Source organism: Camelus ferus, chromosome 19 (assembly GCF_009834535.1).
Source record: "Camelus ferus isolate YT-003-E chromosome 19, BCGSAC_Cfer_1.0, whole genome shotgun sequence".
Classification (NCBI taxonomy): Eukaryota; Metazoa; Chordata; class Mammalia; order Artiodactyla; family Camelidae; genus Camelus; species Camelus ferus.
The window spans coordinates 36,291,947-36,311,014 of NC_045714.1; the positions used below are offsets into that span (position 1 = coordinate 36,291,947).

General features: G+C 43.2%; 2 protein-coding genes across 2 annotated transcripts in view; both read left to right on the forward strand.

Annotated features, from left to right (window-relative positions):
- The window catches only part of MAPRE1 (microtubule associated protein RP/EB family member 1), a 29,057-nt gene extending 20,765 nt beyond the window's left edge, over window positions 1-8,292 (forward strand). Inside the window, exons 6-7 of the mRNA XM_032462109.1 lie at window positions 712-864; window positions 2,488-8,292. Of these exons, the coding sequence (XP_032318000.1) occupies window positions 712-864; window positions 2,488-2,544 (210 nt within the window). The 3' untranslated portion in view covers window positions 2,545-8,292. The remainder of the gene's footprint in view (window positions 1-711; window positions 865-2,487) is intronic.
- A 6,733-nt stretch (window positions 8,293-15,025) lies between these two features.
- The window catches only part of EFCAB8 (EF-hand calcium binding domain 8), a 44,218-nt gene continuing 40,175 nt past the window's right edge, over window positions 15,026-19,068 (forward strand). Inside the window, 2 exon segments of the mRNA XM_032461193.1 lie at window positions 15,026-15,031; window positions 16,504-16,744. Coding sequence (XP_032317084.1) covers window positions 15,026-15,031; window positions 16,504-16,744 — 247 coding nt within the window.

Genomic DNA, 19,068 nt, shown 5'->3' on the forward strand with positions numbered 1-19,068 from the left:
TGCTCAAAGAGGCTAGAATGGAATGTAGTGGGATCTGCTCCCTGCCTTTGCCGTCTTCTCTCCCTTTTGAGACTCTCTTGGGGTAGATGGTGGTGCAAGAACTCTCTCTGCAGAGGATACTTTTCTTTTGAGTCATGGATCACCCCCACCCCAACATATTGGGGAGAGAAAGAACCATTGAGTTTTCCAAGCCCAGGTCCCCCTCAGTCCTAGCTGTCTTTGGGCTAGTGTTAGTCATCCTTAGCTAGTCTTCCCCTCCTAACTCGCCACTTCTACCCCGCTGCCTCGGACCAGACCCTCTCTTACTATTGATCTCAACTTGGAAAGAGCTGGACTTGATTGAGCAGTGCCTTGGTAAGGACTCAGTAGATGATTGTTGGCCACCCTGTTGGGCTGGGTGGATTCTGCTTCTGTATTTGTCTCAGGCTCCCATGAGTTTCTCTCCTTGATCTTGTCTTAGTCCTTGAGAAGTTATGCATGTTTCATGGTGTAGTTTGATCTTTCCTGGGAATTGTTATAGTCAAGGTGGCCATGAACAAGCCAATGCTCCTTATCTGGAGCTGAGGAAAATTGACATTAAAGTGAAGTGGGATTTTGTCCATGTTAGAGAGTTTGGTGAAAGATCACATCTCATTTTGGGTTGGAAGTTTGTGTGATATATTACTGGTGTGTGAATGCCAGATGTTTCACCCTTTCTAATGTCTTGTGCAGGTCAACGTGTTGAAACTTACCGTCGAAGACCTGGAGAAGGAGAGAGATTTCTACTTCGGAAAACTAAGGAACATTGAATTGATTTGCCAGGAGAACGAAGGGGAAAACAACCCTGTATTGCAGAGGATTGTGGACATTCTCTATGCCACAGACGTACGTATTGACCTGAGGATACTTTCTTGCCATTTTGCCATCTAAGAGAAAATACATTTTATTTGGTTGCTTTTGCCAGACTCAGTGCTGATGCTTGTTGTGTTACAGCATAGCATTCATCAAAAGACTTCATCTTTGACCCTCAAAGTCAGCCAGAGGGCACCTCTGCCCAGTTTCAGCCTCTGCCTTGAGGTCTCTGAGCATAGGACACTGAGGTGGCTGGCTTGCCCTACTTCTGTAGTTTGTGGCCACTAATAGATCAAGAATGCCACAGAATGCTTTTAGCCCTTCCATCCCCACTCCGCCCCCTTCAGCTTGGACCCCTCAGCCAGAGATGCTGCCTCCTTTTGAACAGAGCCCCAGGCGTGCCCTGGAGAACCAGGCACATGGTCCCTATTTGATGTCTGCTGCCCACAGCTGTCACCTTTACTCCTCCCACCCAGGAGTGTGCCTGGTTCCTATTCCCCCTTTGTGGTCATGTTTCTTGGGATCCATGTACATTACACAGCTGAATCTGCTGATACTAATTATGCTGTGTTAACTGAACAGGGAAAACTGATTTTCCCTAGATTTAGGATTTGGTATCTTGCTGTGTCCACTGTTCAGTGGCTGTAATTGATAATTCTTCTGCGTGCCTAGCAAGGTCTGTAGGAGCAAACTACAGTGTACATCTAAGTGTTTCGTAGTATGTGGCAGGATACAGGTGAAAGGTAACATGTTAATAACTGCTGTTATTAACACTGTCCTCTAAACGTATCAAGTGAATTTGGGGGGATTAAGACAGATGACTGAAAACTTGATAATTTGTTCAAATAAATCCTTATTTCGAGCTTGCTCTGTGCCAGATAATGAAAGCAAAGATGCTAAAGATATAGGGGTCCTTGTTCTAGTCTGAGTATTGTTTTAGTGGAGTCATCTAAAGTAAATTCAGCCATAGAGATTTAGTTAAAAAAAAATAAGATGGTGGTTAAAGGGGAAAGTCTGAATTTTTATGGTAATATAGCCATTAGTACACGCCAGATGCGGTGGAGTGAGGGTGAAGTGGGAGCCATACATGTTTTCCCATGCCTCTAATGTTGGGTCAGTCTTGGGGCTGTTATGGGTGCTGTGGGGGTTTTGGGTAAACAAAACCCTCACAACACCTGCAATAGCATGCGTGGTTCCGAAGTGGGAAAGAGTACATAAAGGAAGGCTGCTGTGTGAGCAGTTTATCGAGAGGAGGTGGTGTGGTACTGTTATGGTGATGTCAGGTATTTTTGGGGGTAAATTTTCTTAAACAGCTTTATTGAAGTTCATTTGACAGAGTGAACTGCACATATTTAAGTACAACTTGGTATGTGGAATCATCACCGTAATTAAGACAGTGTACATACACATCCATCACCCTCAAAAGTTTGAGGGTAAATTTGTGCTCAGTTTATGCCTTCTGTGAGATGTGAGTCCACTGACTAATAAAATAGCAGTCACTTGGTCTTGTGCCATTAAATGCCAAGTGTGTGGTAGAGACAGGAAGAACCGTTGACTTTGAGAGGTTTTAAATATGAGGAAAGTGAACCCACAGTAGAAATCGATCCTTCCTTCAGTGTTGAGTAACAGCTTTCCCCTCTCATTTTCCCATTTTAGGAAGGCTTCGTGATACCTGATGAGGGGGGCCCACAGGAGGAACAGGAAGAGTATTAACAGCCTGGACCAGCTGAGCAACATCCGAATTCTTCACTCCAAATCATGTGCTTAACTGTAAAATACTCCCTTTTATTATTCTTAGAGGACTCACTGGTTTCTTTTCATAAGCAAAAAAGTACCTCTTCTTAAAGTGCACTTTGCAGAAGTTTCACTCCTTTTCCAATAGGTTTGAGTTAGGAGCTTTTACCTTGTAGCAGAGCAGTATTAACATCTAGTTGGTTTACCTAGGGGACAAAGAGGCTGACCATGGGCTCACTGTGTGGATGCTGGTAACACTGATTGCTGGAGAAGGTGTTTTTATGTAATACACTGAGGAGGAGACCTCTAATAGAGAATTGTAAAGACTGATTTGAATTTTAAACTAATGTGAAATCTTGGCAGAGAACGTTTTAATAAATAAATGCCTTAAGAGTATTTAAAATATGCTTCCATATTTCAAAATATAAAATGTAACGTGACAGGTGATTATGTGTTTGACATTGTGTCTGGGAAGGAAGGGCCAGAACCTGGAATCTTTGAAACCTGCAGTTCACAGCCCTTGTGGGGCTGCTCTGATCCTCATAGGCCCAGACCTTGGCCCAAAAGGAAAGTTTAAAAAGTTACTCTGTAAAGCCATTTAGTGTCCTTGACCAATTGCATCTCTGCTAAGAAGCAAGAGGCATTGTTGCCTGGATGAATAGAGTGTGTGTTTCAGCCCTGAGAAGTTTGAGTGGAAGAGCTTGATTTTCATTGCGCATTTCTCTGGTGACTTTTCCAATTATCTCTGCAATTTCTATGTATTGTGTTTTTTTGGAAATGAGGTGCGTCTAGTTTTTAAACCTAACAACTACTTTTGGGGACTTGCCCACATCTCTGGGATTTGAATGGGGGTTGTGTCCCGTTTTACTGTCTTTTAAGTTTACATTTAACGTGTTTCTCTTCTCTGCTCCCCTTGCCCACTGGGGACTCCTCTTTGGCTCCTTAAAGTTTGCTGCTTAGAGTGGAAGTTCAGCAGGCAGGTGATCATGCTGCAAGGTCTATCTGGACCTCTGGCAAAGACAGTGATCAGTGAAGGCCATCGCTACCTTGGGATCTGCAAGGCTGGGTGTTTTTGGTACCTGCTGTCCACAGCCCTCCACTGTTATTGGAATACTTTGCCAGTGCACTAATCTCTTTGGAGATAAAAACGTTAGCGTGTTACTAAATGTTAATTTTCTTTTGCAGAAAATACAGTACCATGTCTGAATTAATTATTAATATTTAAAATATTTCATTCCTTAACTCTCCCTCATTTGCTTTGCCCACAGCCTGTTCAGTTCCTTTGTTTGGCAGAATTCTGCAAAATGTGTGTCACCCACTACTGAGATTGTTCAGCCCCTGATGTATTTGTATTGATTTGTTTCTGGTGGTAGCTTGTCCTAAAATGTGTGTAGAAAGCAGGTATTTTATGATAAATTGTTGTGTAGTGCATGCTCTGTGTGGAATTCAGAGGAAAACCTAGATTCAGTAATTAACAATGCCAAAAAATGCAAGTAACTAGCCATTGTTCAAATAACAGTGGTGCTATTTCTCTTTTGTGGCCTTTTAGACTTTTGTTGCCCTACAATTCCATTTTATTGGGAACCCATTTTCCACCTGGTCTTTCTTGACAGGGTTTTTTTCTACTTTAAACAGTTTCTAAATAAAATTCTGTATTTCAAGAGTATCATGTCTTCTGAAATTTGTCTTGCCCTGGGTATATTCTTTAGGTTCAAATGATAAGGTACCCATGCTTCTTAAATTAGGGCTGATCTTTTGAAATCCTTCACTAGTTTTTCAAATGTGCTTGTTTCTAAGCCTGTTTCTTTTTTCTCCATTCTTCACAGTACATTTCTCAGCCTCCTGCTGTTTCACACTCTCATATTACTGTGAGAGATCTTTCAGAAGTCCATTGCTTGGCCTAGCTTCCATGAAACCTTTTCAGGCTGTTTCCTCCTGAGAAATACAGCAGGACAGAGCTTGGTGGATACAATGGGGCAATACTTTTTTTTTCCCTGAAAGTATGTTTCAAAGGCAATCAACACAATCCATCTATAACGTAACATAAAAATGTCACCATTTCTTCTTTCCGTTTGAAATTCTATGCTATAAAAAATGAATTCAAAAGGAGATGTGCAGAAGGTAGTTACCCACCACAATTATGGATGCTTTGTAAACCCAACTTGATAATTTTGGCTCGGGTTATATCCATATTACTTCCTTAGAAGTTAACAGTGTAATACCTTCCTGAAATGTTATGCACCTCAGAAGGAATTGGAGATGGTATGTGTTGGTAATCTACAAGAATCTGCCTCCAGGAGTCCCTGGAGTTATATTGTTGGGTAATGTCAACTGAGAATTTACCTTGGAAAGAGTGAAGCTGATACTGCATGTACCTCTGACCTAAGTCCTTTGGCCTGTCTCTTTAGGCTGAGGCACATAAAGTCTTTTAATGTGACCTATTCAGGTTGGGTCACTGGTGCAGTTAATTTGAATAAGCTGCTTGGTTTGCTTGGCAAGGTCTGTGTGGCATGCAGGATAGGTAAACAGATCCGTTCTCTGACTGGAGTTGGATTTAGAATTCACTCATGCTGGGTGGTTCTCAAACTGATGGGCTTCAGAATCTTTGACATAATGTATTTCTTGACTGACATAACATATTTCTAAAGTCCAGTCCCAGAAATTCTGAGTCAGATTAGAAGTCTGCATTTTACTGTGAACCTCAGATGACCTGGGCTTGATGTCCTCAGACCTGTACTTTAGCCTCACATTTATGCCTGCAAGTTCAAGCCTAATTCTGGCAAGGGGAACATCAGATTGGAGTCCTTGTAGGCCCCTCCTAGCTTTGTAACTTTTGAGCTAACTGATCTCTTTTCTTATTCTGACCTGCAAAATGGGGATGATCATGTTATTGGCTGTAGTGCCTCCTCACTGGGTGCTTATTGAGATCAGAATGAGCTGATAAACAGAAAAGGTGACCACAGTGTTAGAAAGCCCCCATGGGTTCTTCAGATCCAGCCTGAAATTCTGTTTATAGGTCAGAAGAGTTTAGGACAATTCCTAAGATAGGTTTTGAGTATTTTGTAAAATAAGTAACAGGTTCTCTTAATGTTTCTTTTTCAGCTTTGGAGGCATTGATGAGTCCAGCTTCTTTCATTTTCAGACTCTGATTTTCATCCTGGTTTTCCCCAAGTGAAATCAGTCTAAACACATCTTCCACCATTTTCTCTTAGTTGGAGATTCATTCAGTAGTTCAGATTCATTGATTTAAATATAGGTATTTTCTTCAAGGTTTACTCTCTAGAATATAGTTTGGTGTTGGAAAGGAAGCCCCCCCCCCCTTTTTTTTGTAATAACCAGAATGGCCCTAGGGAGGTGGTTTTTTAAGGATTGTTTTATGAGATTGGTATAAGGACTTTTTTTTTAATGATGTTTAGTATAGTTCACCATAGTCTGCAAACAAAACCTAGGCTTTAAGCCTGATCAGCCTAATCAGATTAGCTTGCAAGTATGTGGGTGACCCAGATGTGACTGCTGTCAGCAGAGTGGAAGTAATTGCTTTGAGCCGAGCTGAGCCTGAGCCCGTGGTCAGTGTTTGTGCCTCACCAGTCATTTTGCTGGTCTGGTGGTACTGTTGCTGTTGATTTAAAATTGGGAGTATGTCGTACTTTTGAATTCATACATTCAATTATAAAATTTTAAAACCAGGTGAGTTTGTGTTTGTTTCTGACACTTGCTGCTTTTTTCTCAGTTTTCACATGTGAGAATATAACTGTCTGAAAGAAAGCCCACAGAGGGATTCTGTACTTTTACATCGAGCTTGACTATCCTTAGAACCACTACCCCAGATGCCTTCAGCCAGATTGTTATGCGGCTATAACTTGTGGAGGTCACTTACCCTTGTAGCTTAATCTGAGTTGGAAAGTAATGTTACCTTAGTCCTTGGAGCACAGAATTTCTATTGAGGTTGTGTTTAGACTGCTTCATTAGTTTGGTTATCTAGGTAAGCAAGTCTAACCTTAGATTTGAATTTCTAGGTCCCTTATTCCAAGACCATATATATAAATTTAAAAAATTAAAATAGCCTATATTTCTTTTTTATTGGAAGCTCTGAGGTTCTGAAATGTAAAATGAAAGGAGCCTTCACAGACGCATTTCTCCAAATGGGGAGAGACAAATCTTTGTCCTGTGATCGTTTGAAAGCAAACCAGGTTAGCCATCAAAGCCTAGAACTTTGTAAATGGTATCAAGAGATAAATTTAGAATGACAAAGTGATCTGTTAGCAGTTTGGAATTCTGTAAGATGCCTTACCTTAAAAACTAAAAAAGAATTTTTTTCTTTTCACTTTCTTGTGGTTTACTTTCATACTTTTCACAGACTGCAGGAATCATTGGTGAGGATAGGCTGGATGCAGGTATGACGAAGAGGAGGAAGAGTAATTTATTCCATTTAGTGATATCTTTAATTTTCAGTTTTGATGGTACAATGAGATTTGAGAAGCTGGTAGTGAGATTCAGTCCATCAGGGTAAGTCTTAAGAAAGCTGGCTTTATGGCTCTTCCTAGTTTCCACTGGGGACAAAGATGAGTTTCTAAGATTCAGCCTTCATGGATGATTCACAAATCACACTGTAGCCTATTAAAGTTAAGCCAAGGTCAAGCATGCAAGTGGGCAGACTGAACATATAAAGGGAGTGTGCGGCTGGAGCTCCTCCCTGACCTTTACCAAAATGAACGAGGGAGAAGTGCTGTGATCAGGGAGCCAAAGACCGGAGTCTTCATCCAGGCCTTGCATCCCTTGTCTCCAGAGCACAGCTTTTCAATTGGCTTAGTGAGGAGATGAGTGAGGATGCTTTCCCCAGGATCCCTTCTGAGCCAGGAAAAGCTACTTAGATCTGTAAAGGCCAGTAGGATACTGGAGCTGGAAAGAGTGGGAGAGTGCCCAGTTCCAGCAAATACTGCCTCTGGAGGCCAGTTTTCATCAGTTGAGCAACAGTTTTGGTACAAAGAAAAAGCACAATGATTCTCAGCATCAGCTGCATACCTTTTGCATGTGAAATTTTGAAAAAATTCTCACAATGAAATGGTTTGTAAAGTGTACAACTTTGGTGTTTAAATAAAAGCTTTGATTCTGAAAGAAGAGGTTTTGACAGGAGAAGTAAAAAGTGGCTCACATGCATTTGGCTTTTTTCCCCCATAGGCTGCAAGCTGCAGGGAGAGCTTCGCTAGTGCATTTGTCCCCAAATCGCCATTTAGTGCAAGAAGCTAAGTATGTTGTACCCAGAATCTGTCATGGTTTGTCCTAGTCTAAGCTGAGTGACCTTCAGATTTCTTTCCTCTCTTGCTTGCTTCACAGTTTTAGCATGTTTGTGTTTATATTTCTCATAACGGGACCTGTTTATATATTTTGAAGTAGTTTAGATCCAGCGTACCTCAGGGTCATCTGGATTTTAGCATTCTAAAGGTTTCTAACCTGATATCTCTCTTTTTTTTTTTTTTTGTATTTTAAATGTTTTTCTACAGAATAATGTGAGCGTTAAATGTGTAATTATATATGACTGCTGGTTTTACTTTGAAATTTTAAACCCTGCTTGGAAGAATGGAATGAATTATTTGTGTTTTTTACAGGTAGCTGTAGGCTAATCCCGGCTTGCCCCTATGTGTGCACCTCCCTCCCTATTAATTTTAAAAGCTGAGAGAAGAAATAACTATTCAGTGTTGAATGAAATAAAAATTATTTTTAAAAATTTCCTAAGAATTTTTAACTCTCTGACTTAATTTTTTTTCTTTCTTTTTGGGGGAGAAGGTGGGTAGGTACTGAATTGCCCTGAGAATCTTCCTTTTTTCTTGAATCCTGGTATTTTGAAATCTTTGGTGTTTGAACCCGGAGTTCTCTTTGGCAGTGTGGTGTGTGGTAGGGAGCATTGTTTTGAATATCATGCGAGCCTCAACTGAAGGTGTGATCTTGCCATTAACCCTCAGGGTCCCCCCCCCCACCTCCACCAGTCACTGACTTCTGTCTTGTTTATTTGAATTTGAAAAGAGAAAAGCCTCTCTTCTTGGTTGTCAAGTTACATTTTAAAATTTTTGACAAATTTTATAAAGCTGAGAAGAACACGAACTTTTGTTAACTTTATTGAGGAATAATTGGCACATATAAATTGTACATTAGGGTACAGTTTTTGACATTTTAAAACCCACCGTGGTGAAGCTGGAGACGACAGTGTTGGCACCGCTGCTCAGTGGAGTGGAGGTGCCTTCCCTGCAGCAGCTGACCGGCTGTTGAAGCGCTGGCCGCCGGGGCTGCTCCCTTCCGGAAGCATCCCATCTCTGCTGACAGGGAGCGGAACAGAATCTCTTCAGGATTAGCAAGTGATGCCTGAACTAGTCTCAAGTAGGACTTTGAACTTTATTCCAGAATTATTCTGTGCAGAGGTTTATCTAGGAGATTTTTTTCTTTTAAATGCCCTCCCTCCTGCTTCTGTTTGGTTTTTGTTTTCAAACCTGAGTTATTGATGATCATATGGTGCTCTTTTTAGGTGGGGGTTTTCTGAACTTTTCCTTACCCAAAAAGTGGAATGCATCTTAGTATTTCCCCGTTGTTCTCATGCCTCTTCCCAGGGAAGGAAGATTACATTTGTTGTGATAGAATTTAGCATATTTTAGGCCCATATAAAAATATTGATAAACACAAGAATTGCTGAAAGTAGGAATAGTAACATTGGATTAGAAAATGGAAGCACTTAGCCAAAAAACAGTGGGAAACAGTCAAATGTAGCATCATCAGTCTTCTGTTTTTTTTTTTTAATCCAAATAAACCCTTCTAATTTATTAATATCTAGTTTAATAAAACTGATTTAAAACTTTTTTTCTATACCTTTTACAGCATTTCATCGAGCCACTCTACGTTTCATGTTCCACAATGTGACAAAATCTTTTGTCTCCATTGTTGTTGAAATGGGAGCAGAGAGTTTTTCCTGCATGTGGGTGTTCTCTGTGTGGTGAAGATTTGGGGAGGGTTTGCTTCATGGTCAGTTCATATTTTGGTAACATCTAGGTCATTGTGAAAAGTGATTTAGCTGGGTATCTTTAAGTCTGGCATCCCCTGGTTGAATTCTCCCCAAGAGATTTAGCTTTGGCCAACTCATCCTGCTGTGTTGTGCCAGGGGCAAGATTGAACAGTGCTGCACAAAGTCCAGGCCTGCCATGAAGTCTGGATTTGTAAGACCCCCATCTTACACATTGTGCTCTTGTAGCCTTCCTCTTTTCAAAGAATTGGAGCTCATGCAGAGGGCATGTTAAGTCAGCTGCTGTGCCTTTCACTGTCCCAACTGTGGGGGCCAGTTGGCTTTTTGGTTTCGGTGAACTTGCTCTGTCGTTAGACTCCTTGGCATTTTCCACGGTTTCCATGAGAGGTGGGCACTCTGTGCTGTATTTGTCCTGTGGCTCACTTTCTACTCATATTTGTCCTGGCTGTGTCTGCTGTAAGTTCAACTTCATCAATAAAATGTCTCACGTGAGATGAAAAATGGCTGCGTGGTTATGGTTTGTGGAATGAATTCTGATGTTCCGTTTTGTGTTCTGTGTGTGGATTCTGTCTCATTTTCCTGGTTCTAAATGGGGGCCAACTGACTGCAGTCAGGTGGAAGCCCTCGGAGTTCAACAGTAACCTCATAGAGGGGCTGCTTTGGACTTGGGGACAGCTGCCAATATGTCTCAGTCGGGAAGGAAGTGGAATACCAATAAGCCCCTGTCAAATATAGCCAGCAGGATTAACTGGGGAGAGGAGATCGGGTCAGGGTGAGCGAAGGTTTGGGGTTAAAGTTATCTCCAAAAGATTGGACACCTGAGCCCTGAGATCTGTTTGCCTGAGATTAAAAGCTGAACCGGAGAGCCTTTCTTACCTGTTTTCAGGACAGCTTTAACTGCATTTGGCCTTAAATCATCTGCCTCTACAAATTCTGACAAACTGATTATTCAGCAAACCAGTTATTCTTTCCCATTCCCCCACGTGCTTCCCTGGTGGCTGCTCTAAGCTCTCACTTGTGTGTCCAGGTTTGTGCTGTACCCCACCCCCACCCCCTTCCCCTCAGAGCAGGCGTCCCCTGATCTTACCTGTTCTCTCCTAGATAGACGTTTAATTCTGCATCTAACTCTTCTCTCCCTCCCCTCCAGCATTAGAGGACGCTCGGCTTCTTACTCTGGTGCTTTGCTTTTGGGTGTCTCTGTTGCTCTCAACCGATGTTTTTTCCCCTTTTGGCCTCAGTCCATGAACATACACAGAGCTCCTCCCTCTCTTCTGGTTAAACTCATATTTCTCTCTTACAGAACTTTCAGTTCTGAAATAATTAAAAAGATTTAAATAGTTGCAAGAATAGTATAAAGAACTCTCCTTTGCCTGGGAAGACTAATGGTGAACATCTTGCCTCATTTACTTTATTGTATACTTTTGTTGAACCATTTAGGAATAAATTACAGACATTGTACCCCTTTACCCTTAAATGCTCAAGTGTATATATCCTAAGAACAAGGACATTCTCTTCTAACCACAGCCCGGTTGCCAAAAGCAGGAAATAACATTAATTCAGTATTCTCCTATAATGTAGAGTCACATTCAAATTTCACCAATGCTCGTAATAATGGCACTGAGAGATTTTTCCCCCCAGTCTAGGATCCAATTCAGAATCACCTATTGCCTTTAGCCTTGCTCTCTTTAGTCACCTTTAATCTGGAACAGTTCCTTAGCTTTTCTTTGTGTTTCATGTCAACGACAGTTTAAGAGTAAAGCCCAGTTGTTTTGGTAGAATGTCCTGCAGTTTGGCAGGGGATAGGGCCAAAGGGACAGTCCTGAGCATGGCACGCAGGAGGTGCGTGTCCTTTGTTGGTGATGTTAACTTTAATCACTTAGTGAAGACTTTAAAGCAAAACAAAGCATGCTTATTTTCTTTATGCATCCCCATGCTTTCCTGCTTTGTATAAATGTGATGATACCTGTGCCTTTTGTTAGTGCAGACTTTTTGCTATTCCTTTATTCTTCGCCCCCCCCTTTTGTCACATTAGCCCCCAGCTTCCCATAATCTGTATCAACACCCTAGTGTGTATGTCTTTCCATATTTTTCTCTGTACTCATACTTTTGTATTACTGATAGTACAGTACCACCTTAGACCCAGGCAGGAAGGGTCCCTGCCCAGGGCCAAGCTTTAGGGTATCCCACTCTGTCCCTCCTCTGGCGATGCCCCTTTCCACCAGATGAGATAGGTCCAAGGGGCTAAGAGGATGGTCACTCAGGCCCTGCTGGTACACGCCCCTCATCCCTGCTCTGAGTACTGAAATTCCCTGTCCAAATCAGTTTGAACCTGATTCCAGAGTCTTTATGGGCCTTTCCCCCAGTGCATCATTTTTGAGGGCATCCCTGCCTAGGCTTGCAGTGGCGGGGGAGCAGTGGAGGTGTTGGGGAGGCGCAGCCTGGGTATAGGGGCTGAGATGTCCTACACGCCACCATCCACAAGCCTCTTAAGCAGGACGGAGGGGTGTAGGGGTGGGTAGAGGGTTTGGAGGCTGGCTCTCTCCTCACTGCCAAATTCTCTCACTGAGCTGAGGAATTCCAGAATTCTAAATTTGAACGAGGCCTTCCATGTTGTTATAAAAGTGTGTGTATGAAGGTAGGAGAATAGAATGTATTTTGTTTAATAGTATGTTAATTTATAAACATTTTAAATAACTAGACTAGCTGTGTGGACCAATATTCTTTTGCTCTCGGCCCCATAATTATTAAGGATCGTCCTGTTTATAAATGTGTTTATGTGTGTGTGTGTGTACACACGTGTTCTTATCTATATAATAAGCACATACCTATTTGTCATTCTTCTATAAAAATTGACATCACAGTGTGCACTGCTTTCTTATAGGATCTCATGAAAATCCCTCCTAGTCATCTGTTGAAGGTCAGGTTCATCCTTCTGCTTGCCTGGGTAATTCTGAATGCAGGTGTACTGATTTAATGAGCCATTTCTCTTAGATACTCATTCACTTTATTTTTGGCTGCAGCAACCACTTTTGTACAATGGTCTTTCACAGATAAGTACCCACCATTCACTCCATTGAAATAAATCTTAAAGATTGCCATTAACCTATTCTGAATTAAAAAGAAAAATAGAGAAATGCATGAATTAGACTATAGACATCCTCCATAATCTCACCTGCCAGCAATAACTGCCATTGGATTTGGAGTGTATTTTTCCAGGCTAACATACACGCGCATATATGCGTAACAGAAATGAACTTATGGATACACCTCTGCGGCTTTTTCACGGGTGACCTTTAATTGCCGTGTTCAGTGGTTTTCATTTCTTAACCATCTTGACCCGCTCTGGAGCATCCCAGTCTTCCTAGCTGACGCATCCTGACTTTTGTGTGTTACTCCCCTCTTTGGCTCCTAAATGTAGCCACTCCTCAAGTTTCAGTCCCCGTATTTCAGGTAATTGTTTTTTATTTCTAATCGGAGAGCCCAGCATCACATGCATTAAGCCACTATCCCGCCTTGCTCCCTTTTCTGGAAATGTTTCTGGTGTTTCCCTCAGTTACCCTGGTTCCTGGCTTCCAAGTCTCCTTTCCTTTGGCTCTTCTCTCTCCTTTGGTCTTTATATCTGAACTGGTGCCAAAACACAGTTAGCTTAGGACACCACTGGCCAGTTTTCAGTCTTCCTCCTCCTCCCCTCTCCCCCCATCTCACGCTGATGTTTTCGTAATTGCCCTTCATCCTGTCCAGACTCCCCAGCGAAGATATTTAGGATTCTACATTCTGCTTCCATTTTTCTTTTCGTTTCTCCTCTTCCATTATTCCTCCCCTTCCATTATTCCTCTCCTCACTTCACCCCCTGCCCCGCCAGGAGCCCTTTGTCAAGCCAAGCTGGCTCGTTCACTCTATCCCCTGGGCCCGTCTGGGGCTTGACTGTTTCCTGGCCATTGCCCGGCCGTCCTCGAGGACCTTCTCGAGGGGGACTTGCTGATGAGGTGGGTTCATGCTCCAGTACTCCTAATAAAACGCTGTCTTCCGTCCCCTATGGAGGTGCCGCTGACCCTGTGGAAGTGTGCCCTTGGTATTGTCAGAGCAGAGCCCCACGGGATGGACTGCTCCCACGTGTTGCACCTGACCCCATGCTACCGTGAGAAGAGATCGTCAGTTCTCCTACAGAAGTTCTTCCTCCAAGGGCTTTGAGGGAGGCTGGCAGAGCACGCAGTGGCAAGTCGGGCCTGTCCTGCCCCACCTCTGGTGCATGTATTTGACCCTTTGGAAATGTGCTTGTCCTGGACCTTATTTCCCTAATCTGTGACTTGTGGTTGGACCCCCATGTGGCATCCTCAGCGTTTTCTACTTCTGTAGAAAGGGCGACTCCCTTTAGGAAGCCTCTGGCATTAAGCCAGGAATGTAGTCACTTGTGAAGCCCAGTAGGCATCAGTAGGACAACTCTTTCCTATCAGGGGAAAGAGACTTACAAGTTAAGCTGTAGAAAAGCTCCCTGTTGGAGGAGCCCCTGTTGGAGAGGTGCTCATTGAATGTGTATGGAGTAGGGGGTGTCCATGGGCATGGGGCAGCCACCCTCTCCCTTGACTGTGACTTCTTTTCCACTCTCCTGTGACGTGGCTAGGTCAGCCTCCCACATGGTCCTTACAAAGACTGGAGTTAAAGCAACTATGATTCCCTATTCTAGGTCAAGTTCAGAGTCTTCCAAGGACTTAAGAGAGAGCTCTCTGTCTCAAAAGGTAAGAAAACCATCAGAGCTGATGATGGGAGGGAGTGTTCCAGAGCCACGAGATGTCACTCATCGGTATGGAGGTTGCAGACTTAGATATTTGCAAAGTAACTTAAACCCACACTGCAGCAGGCGGGTTTTCCCTTTTAAAGCACTCTATGGGCCAAAAGGGGCAAGTCTCAGGCCATCAATTTGTAGTCTCTATATGGACTGTATTTAATTTTGCCCAGCCAAGTTGTGATAATGGTGGGGTGGGCTGTAGAAATTGTTATCAAGCCAAGTAAGTATTTAGTGTCTATTATGTACTTGGAGCTGGGGAATACAGAGAATAATTTGTATAAGTTGAATTAAGATTAAATTAAGATAAATTTAAGGCCCTGGCCTTCAAAGAGCTCACTGTGAGATGGGGAGTAATAACGGGAACTATCAGTGTATGACTACAATTTGCTGCAGCTTCACGTGTGTTCAGGTGTCATTTTGTCTCACCACAACCCTGCATGGTGGGTACTGGGGAGAGATTTTGCAGATGAGGAAACTTGTGGCTCAGAGAAGTGATATGATAACCCCGACATAAATTAGCTTGGAAGTAGGGAGCCAGGCAGAATTGTAGCCCAGAGCTCTGGGACTCCACAGCCACGTCTCCCGTCACACCTTGCTGTCTGCATGTATGGTCAGGCATGCACAGGTCTCATGCATATATGGCAGATATGAACAGAGAATTTGGGAGCATGGAGGTGGCAGTGATGACACTCACCTGAAAGTTACCAAAAAACTCCTTGGAGGAGATGCCATTTGAGCCAGACTTTGAAGAACAGATAGCAGTTCACCTCTCTGGGTGATGGTCTGTTTTGCTTAGAGGTAACAACGTGGGTAAAGTTGAATTCTTGCTAGAGAGACAGGTCTGGGTTACATTGCAAAGGGCTTTGAGTGCCATGCTCAGGAGTTGGGGGTGGTGGGAATAGCCTGGGAAGTGTCAGCTAGAGTCGGGGTCAGATTTACCTTCCAGAAAGATGACTGGTGCCAATGTTAGGAGGATTGGAAGGGAAGGGTAAACTCTGGTCCCAGTTGGGGAAGGTCATTGTACTCATCCCAGCAAAAGTCTAGGGCTTGAGGAGGGGCAAGGATGTGGAAGAGGAAGGTTTAGATGTGGGAGATTGATCACAGTAAGACTCAGTTGGAGGAGGGACAGTAAGAATTCAAGGGAGGCAGAGGGAAGAGCCAAAGATGGTGCTGGCATTTCTAATCTGGGAGCCTGTGTGGCTGGTTAGAGCATTAACTAGCTCATCTGTTTGGCTCCATGAAGGCAGGTCTCCACTCTGTTCACTGGTGAATCCACAGTGCCTATCACTCAGATGTGCATAGACCATGAGTGAATGAAGGCAAGTTCACAGGAGGACAAATGTGTTTGCTCGTTTGGTGCAGTTGGGATGAGGAGAGTGAGCAATCCAACCTCCATGTGGTCTTTTGACTTTTTGAACTGAAGTTTTCTTGACTGCCCGAGGCCCAAAGCAATGTATTTCAGTGGGCAACCCTCACTGGTTATATGTAGTCCACACCTGGAGTCTTTTGGGGGAGGCAGCCTTTGATGGCCCAAGACGTTAGTCACCTGAAACATTGTGCTCAGTGTCAAAATGAGTTGAACATAGAGGCTGTGGAGAGGAAGCATTGTTGAGGGCTGGAGGGGTGGGGAAGGGTAAGGGGGGATGTGAGAAGGTGAGGAGGAGGAGGAGGAGGAAGAAGAAGCCGAGAGCCCCTGATTGGAAGGGACTGTGTGTGCAGGTGGTCTTATCTGACCTGGAGTGTCTGGACTGGTCAGGACAAAATCACAGTCTCGGGAAGACGGAGCTGCATGCCTTGGGGTCTTGAATTCTGACCACTGAAGATTTGAAACTATGTGGTTACTGACTGAAGCACCTTGTAAGTTATAGTCCTGTGATGTGTGAGATGGGATCTTGGCTGTGTCCACTAACCTCGCTGAGCCTCAGTCATGGCATCTGTAAAACAGGAACGATAGTTAACACCCCGAAGTCAGGAGAAGCAGTCCAGATCTTCCTTCATCTTCCTAAGCCTGAAAGTGGTTAAGACTTACACACCATAACGCTACATACCCCGAAGATGTGCTCTTTCAATAAAATGTGTTTAAAAATGTTCATCTCAGGAAATCAACCCTCTTAGTCCCTGGTTTTTGTAGTCATCTTTGTTCCAGGTGTCCTCTCCAGGTGGATTCCAGAAGAACAAGGAGGCTCTTAGCTCCCCAGCACCATCATTCACCCTTAGCCAGACATCCGACTTCCAATATGAGTCTCAGCTGTTTACTGAGCCACACCTGGCAGAGATGGAGAAAATGTTTGAGAATTCAGTTGACTCGACTGGAGGAGTTAAGGCTGCATTGTGGGCTCAGTCCCTGTGGCTTCTGTGCAGGGTGGGAGACCCAGTACCTGGTGTGGGTGGAGGGTGTAGACTCAAGTTTTTCTGCATCCAGTATCTCCTTTAAAACTTTTTATATTGCATTGGAAGCCTATTGGAAGCTATTTGGGACTGAGAAAAAAAATAGCCCTAATCCAAACACTTGGGTAACCATTGTCAGCATTTCAGTGTGCTTTCCTCCAAACAACTTCATATGTATGGTTTATTATCTATTGCGGTGTTAACAGCATTCTCACAGATTTAGTGGTTTAAGCCAATGCATGTTTATTTTATTAATCTCACCGTTTCAGTGGGTCAGGAGTCTGGGTACAGCTTAGCTGGCGCCTCTGCTCAGGGTCTTACTAGGCTGCAATCAGGGTGTCACCTGGGGCTGAAGACTAGCTGGGGCTTGACTGGGAAGAATCCATTTCCAAGTTCACTGAGGTTGTTGGCAGAATTCAGTCCTTTAAGCTGCGGAACTGAGGGCTTTTGTTTCTTCCTGGCTATTGGCTAGTGATTATCGTAAGCTCCTAGAGCTGCCCAGTTCCTGGCCCTGTGGGACTCACCACCATGGCTGATTTCAAGGCTCAAGCCAGGCAGAGAGAAGATCCAGCAAGATATGTGCTATAATCTTGTAATCATGCACATACAGTTCCGTACATCTTGTCACCTTTGCCATATTCTACTGGTCAGAAGCAGGTCACAGGCTATGCCATACTCAAGGGGAGGGGAATCACAGGAGAGCGTGAGCGCCAGGAAGAGGACATCATGGGGCCATCTTCAGTCTCTGCCCCAGATGTCTGCGTGTGTTTTCACATGTCTATAATTGGACTATATATGTAATTTCAGGCCCCTCTTTTCCTCTTAATTTCTTAAGGGTTTTCATAGTGCTGTGTGGTCTTCTGAACCATCATTACCAGTGAATACAAGTGCTCTACTGGTTGACCAAGCCTTTTCCCTAAATAAAACATTTAGATTTTATTGAGTTTAAATAACATTGTGAAGAATGTCCTTTGTGCATCAGACTTTTTTCTCTTTAGAGCTTGATTTTTCCCCTTGGGATGATACACATCAAGTTAAATAATAGGAATAGTTAAAGGCACCTGTATTTCTGTCCACTAGACTCTGAGAGCCAATGCTGGGGCCACAGGTACCTGCCCCATCAATTTGTGTTTGTGTGATGTTTACGTGTTACACATGATGCGGGCAGGAAAGCGTAAATGGCCAGTTTACAAAGTGAGGCCGGGGAGGGACGATTTGTGCCAGACCTGAAGCTGAGATGGTCCTTAATTAGAATTCTTTGGGTGTCGGTGTTGGGCAGCCAGGAAGTGCTACCACGTGTCTTGGAGGAACCAACAGTGCCAACTTTGGCCACGATTTTTATTGTGCTTGTGTTTTGTTTTTATGGTAATATATTCACACAGTTAAAAATTCAGAAGCTACCCTTATCTCTCCCTCCTTTCAAAGCAGACCACAATGCAGTATTTCTACAATGTTGCGTTATAAACATTTTCCAAAAAACAAAAAATTCAAAAGGCACTTTTCTCATGACACCTTTTCTTGGTATACAGAGAAAATGTCTCCCTCAGCTGGATAGTTCTACCCAGTTCCAGCATGTCTGTCCCTTTAGGCGGTTACTGCTTTCAGTTTCCTGTGACCTTCAGAAGCACCGAGTGCAAGTAGTGGCTCCTCGTCTTTTTTCTAGGCAGTGGCAGCCTACCGTCCACACTGTTCTACTCCTGGCTTTTTTTTCCCTCCAATTTTACTGAGACATAATTGACAAATAACATTGCAATATATTTAAAGTGTGCCAAGTGATAATTTGATACCATATATATTGTGAAAGATCCACACAATTGTCTACTTACTCCTTGCTTTTTTAAAAAAATTGAAGTATAGTTAATTTACAGTGTTGTGTTATCCCTTGCTTTTTTAAAAAAATAATTTTTTAAAATCAAGTTTCCCCCCTTGCTTTTAACCTAGTATGTCTTGAAATCTTTTCCTATCAATGTAAAAAGAGCTTCCTTATTTTTAAAAAACTGGCCATAGTTTTAAATGGAAAAAAGGAGAATTCATCCTTAGCTGATGTAGGGTAAAGGAAAACAGGATCATTTTTCTCCTTCAAAAGTCTTTAAAAGAGGTGGATTCTGAGCATTGTTTGATACCATTTCTCGGGAACCCTGACCATTCGTGCCTGCCTTGGAGGGAACAGGGGAGATACAGGGTTCTCTTCCCTGTTCCGCAAGTTCCCTTTTTGGCTGTACTATTTTTGTTGGTCTTGAAAGTGTCCACGTGCCCCAGCCTGTCGTTCTTGTGGGGCCTGCCTCAGGGATGCTGTGGGCTGCTCAGTGGGTCACAGGAGAAG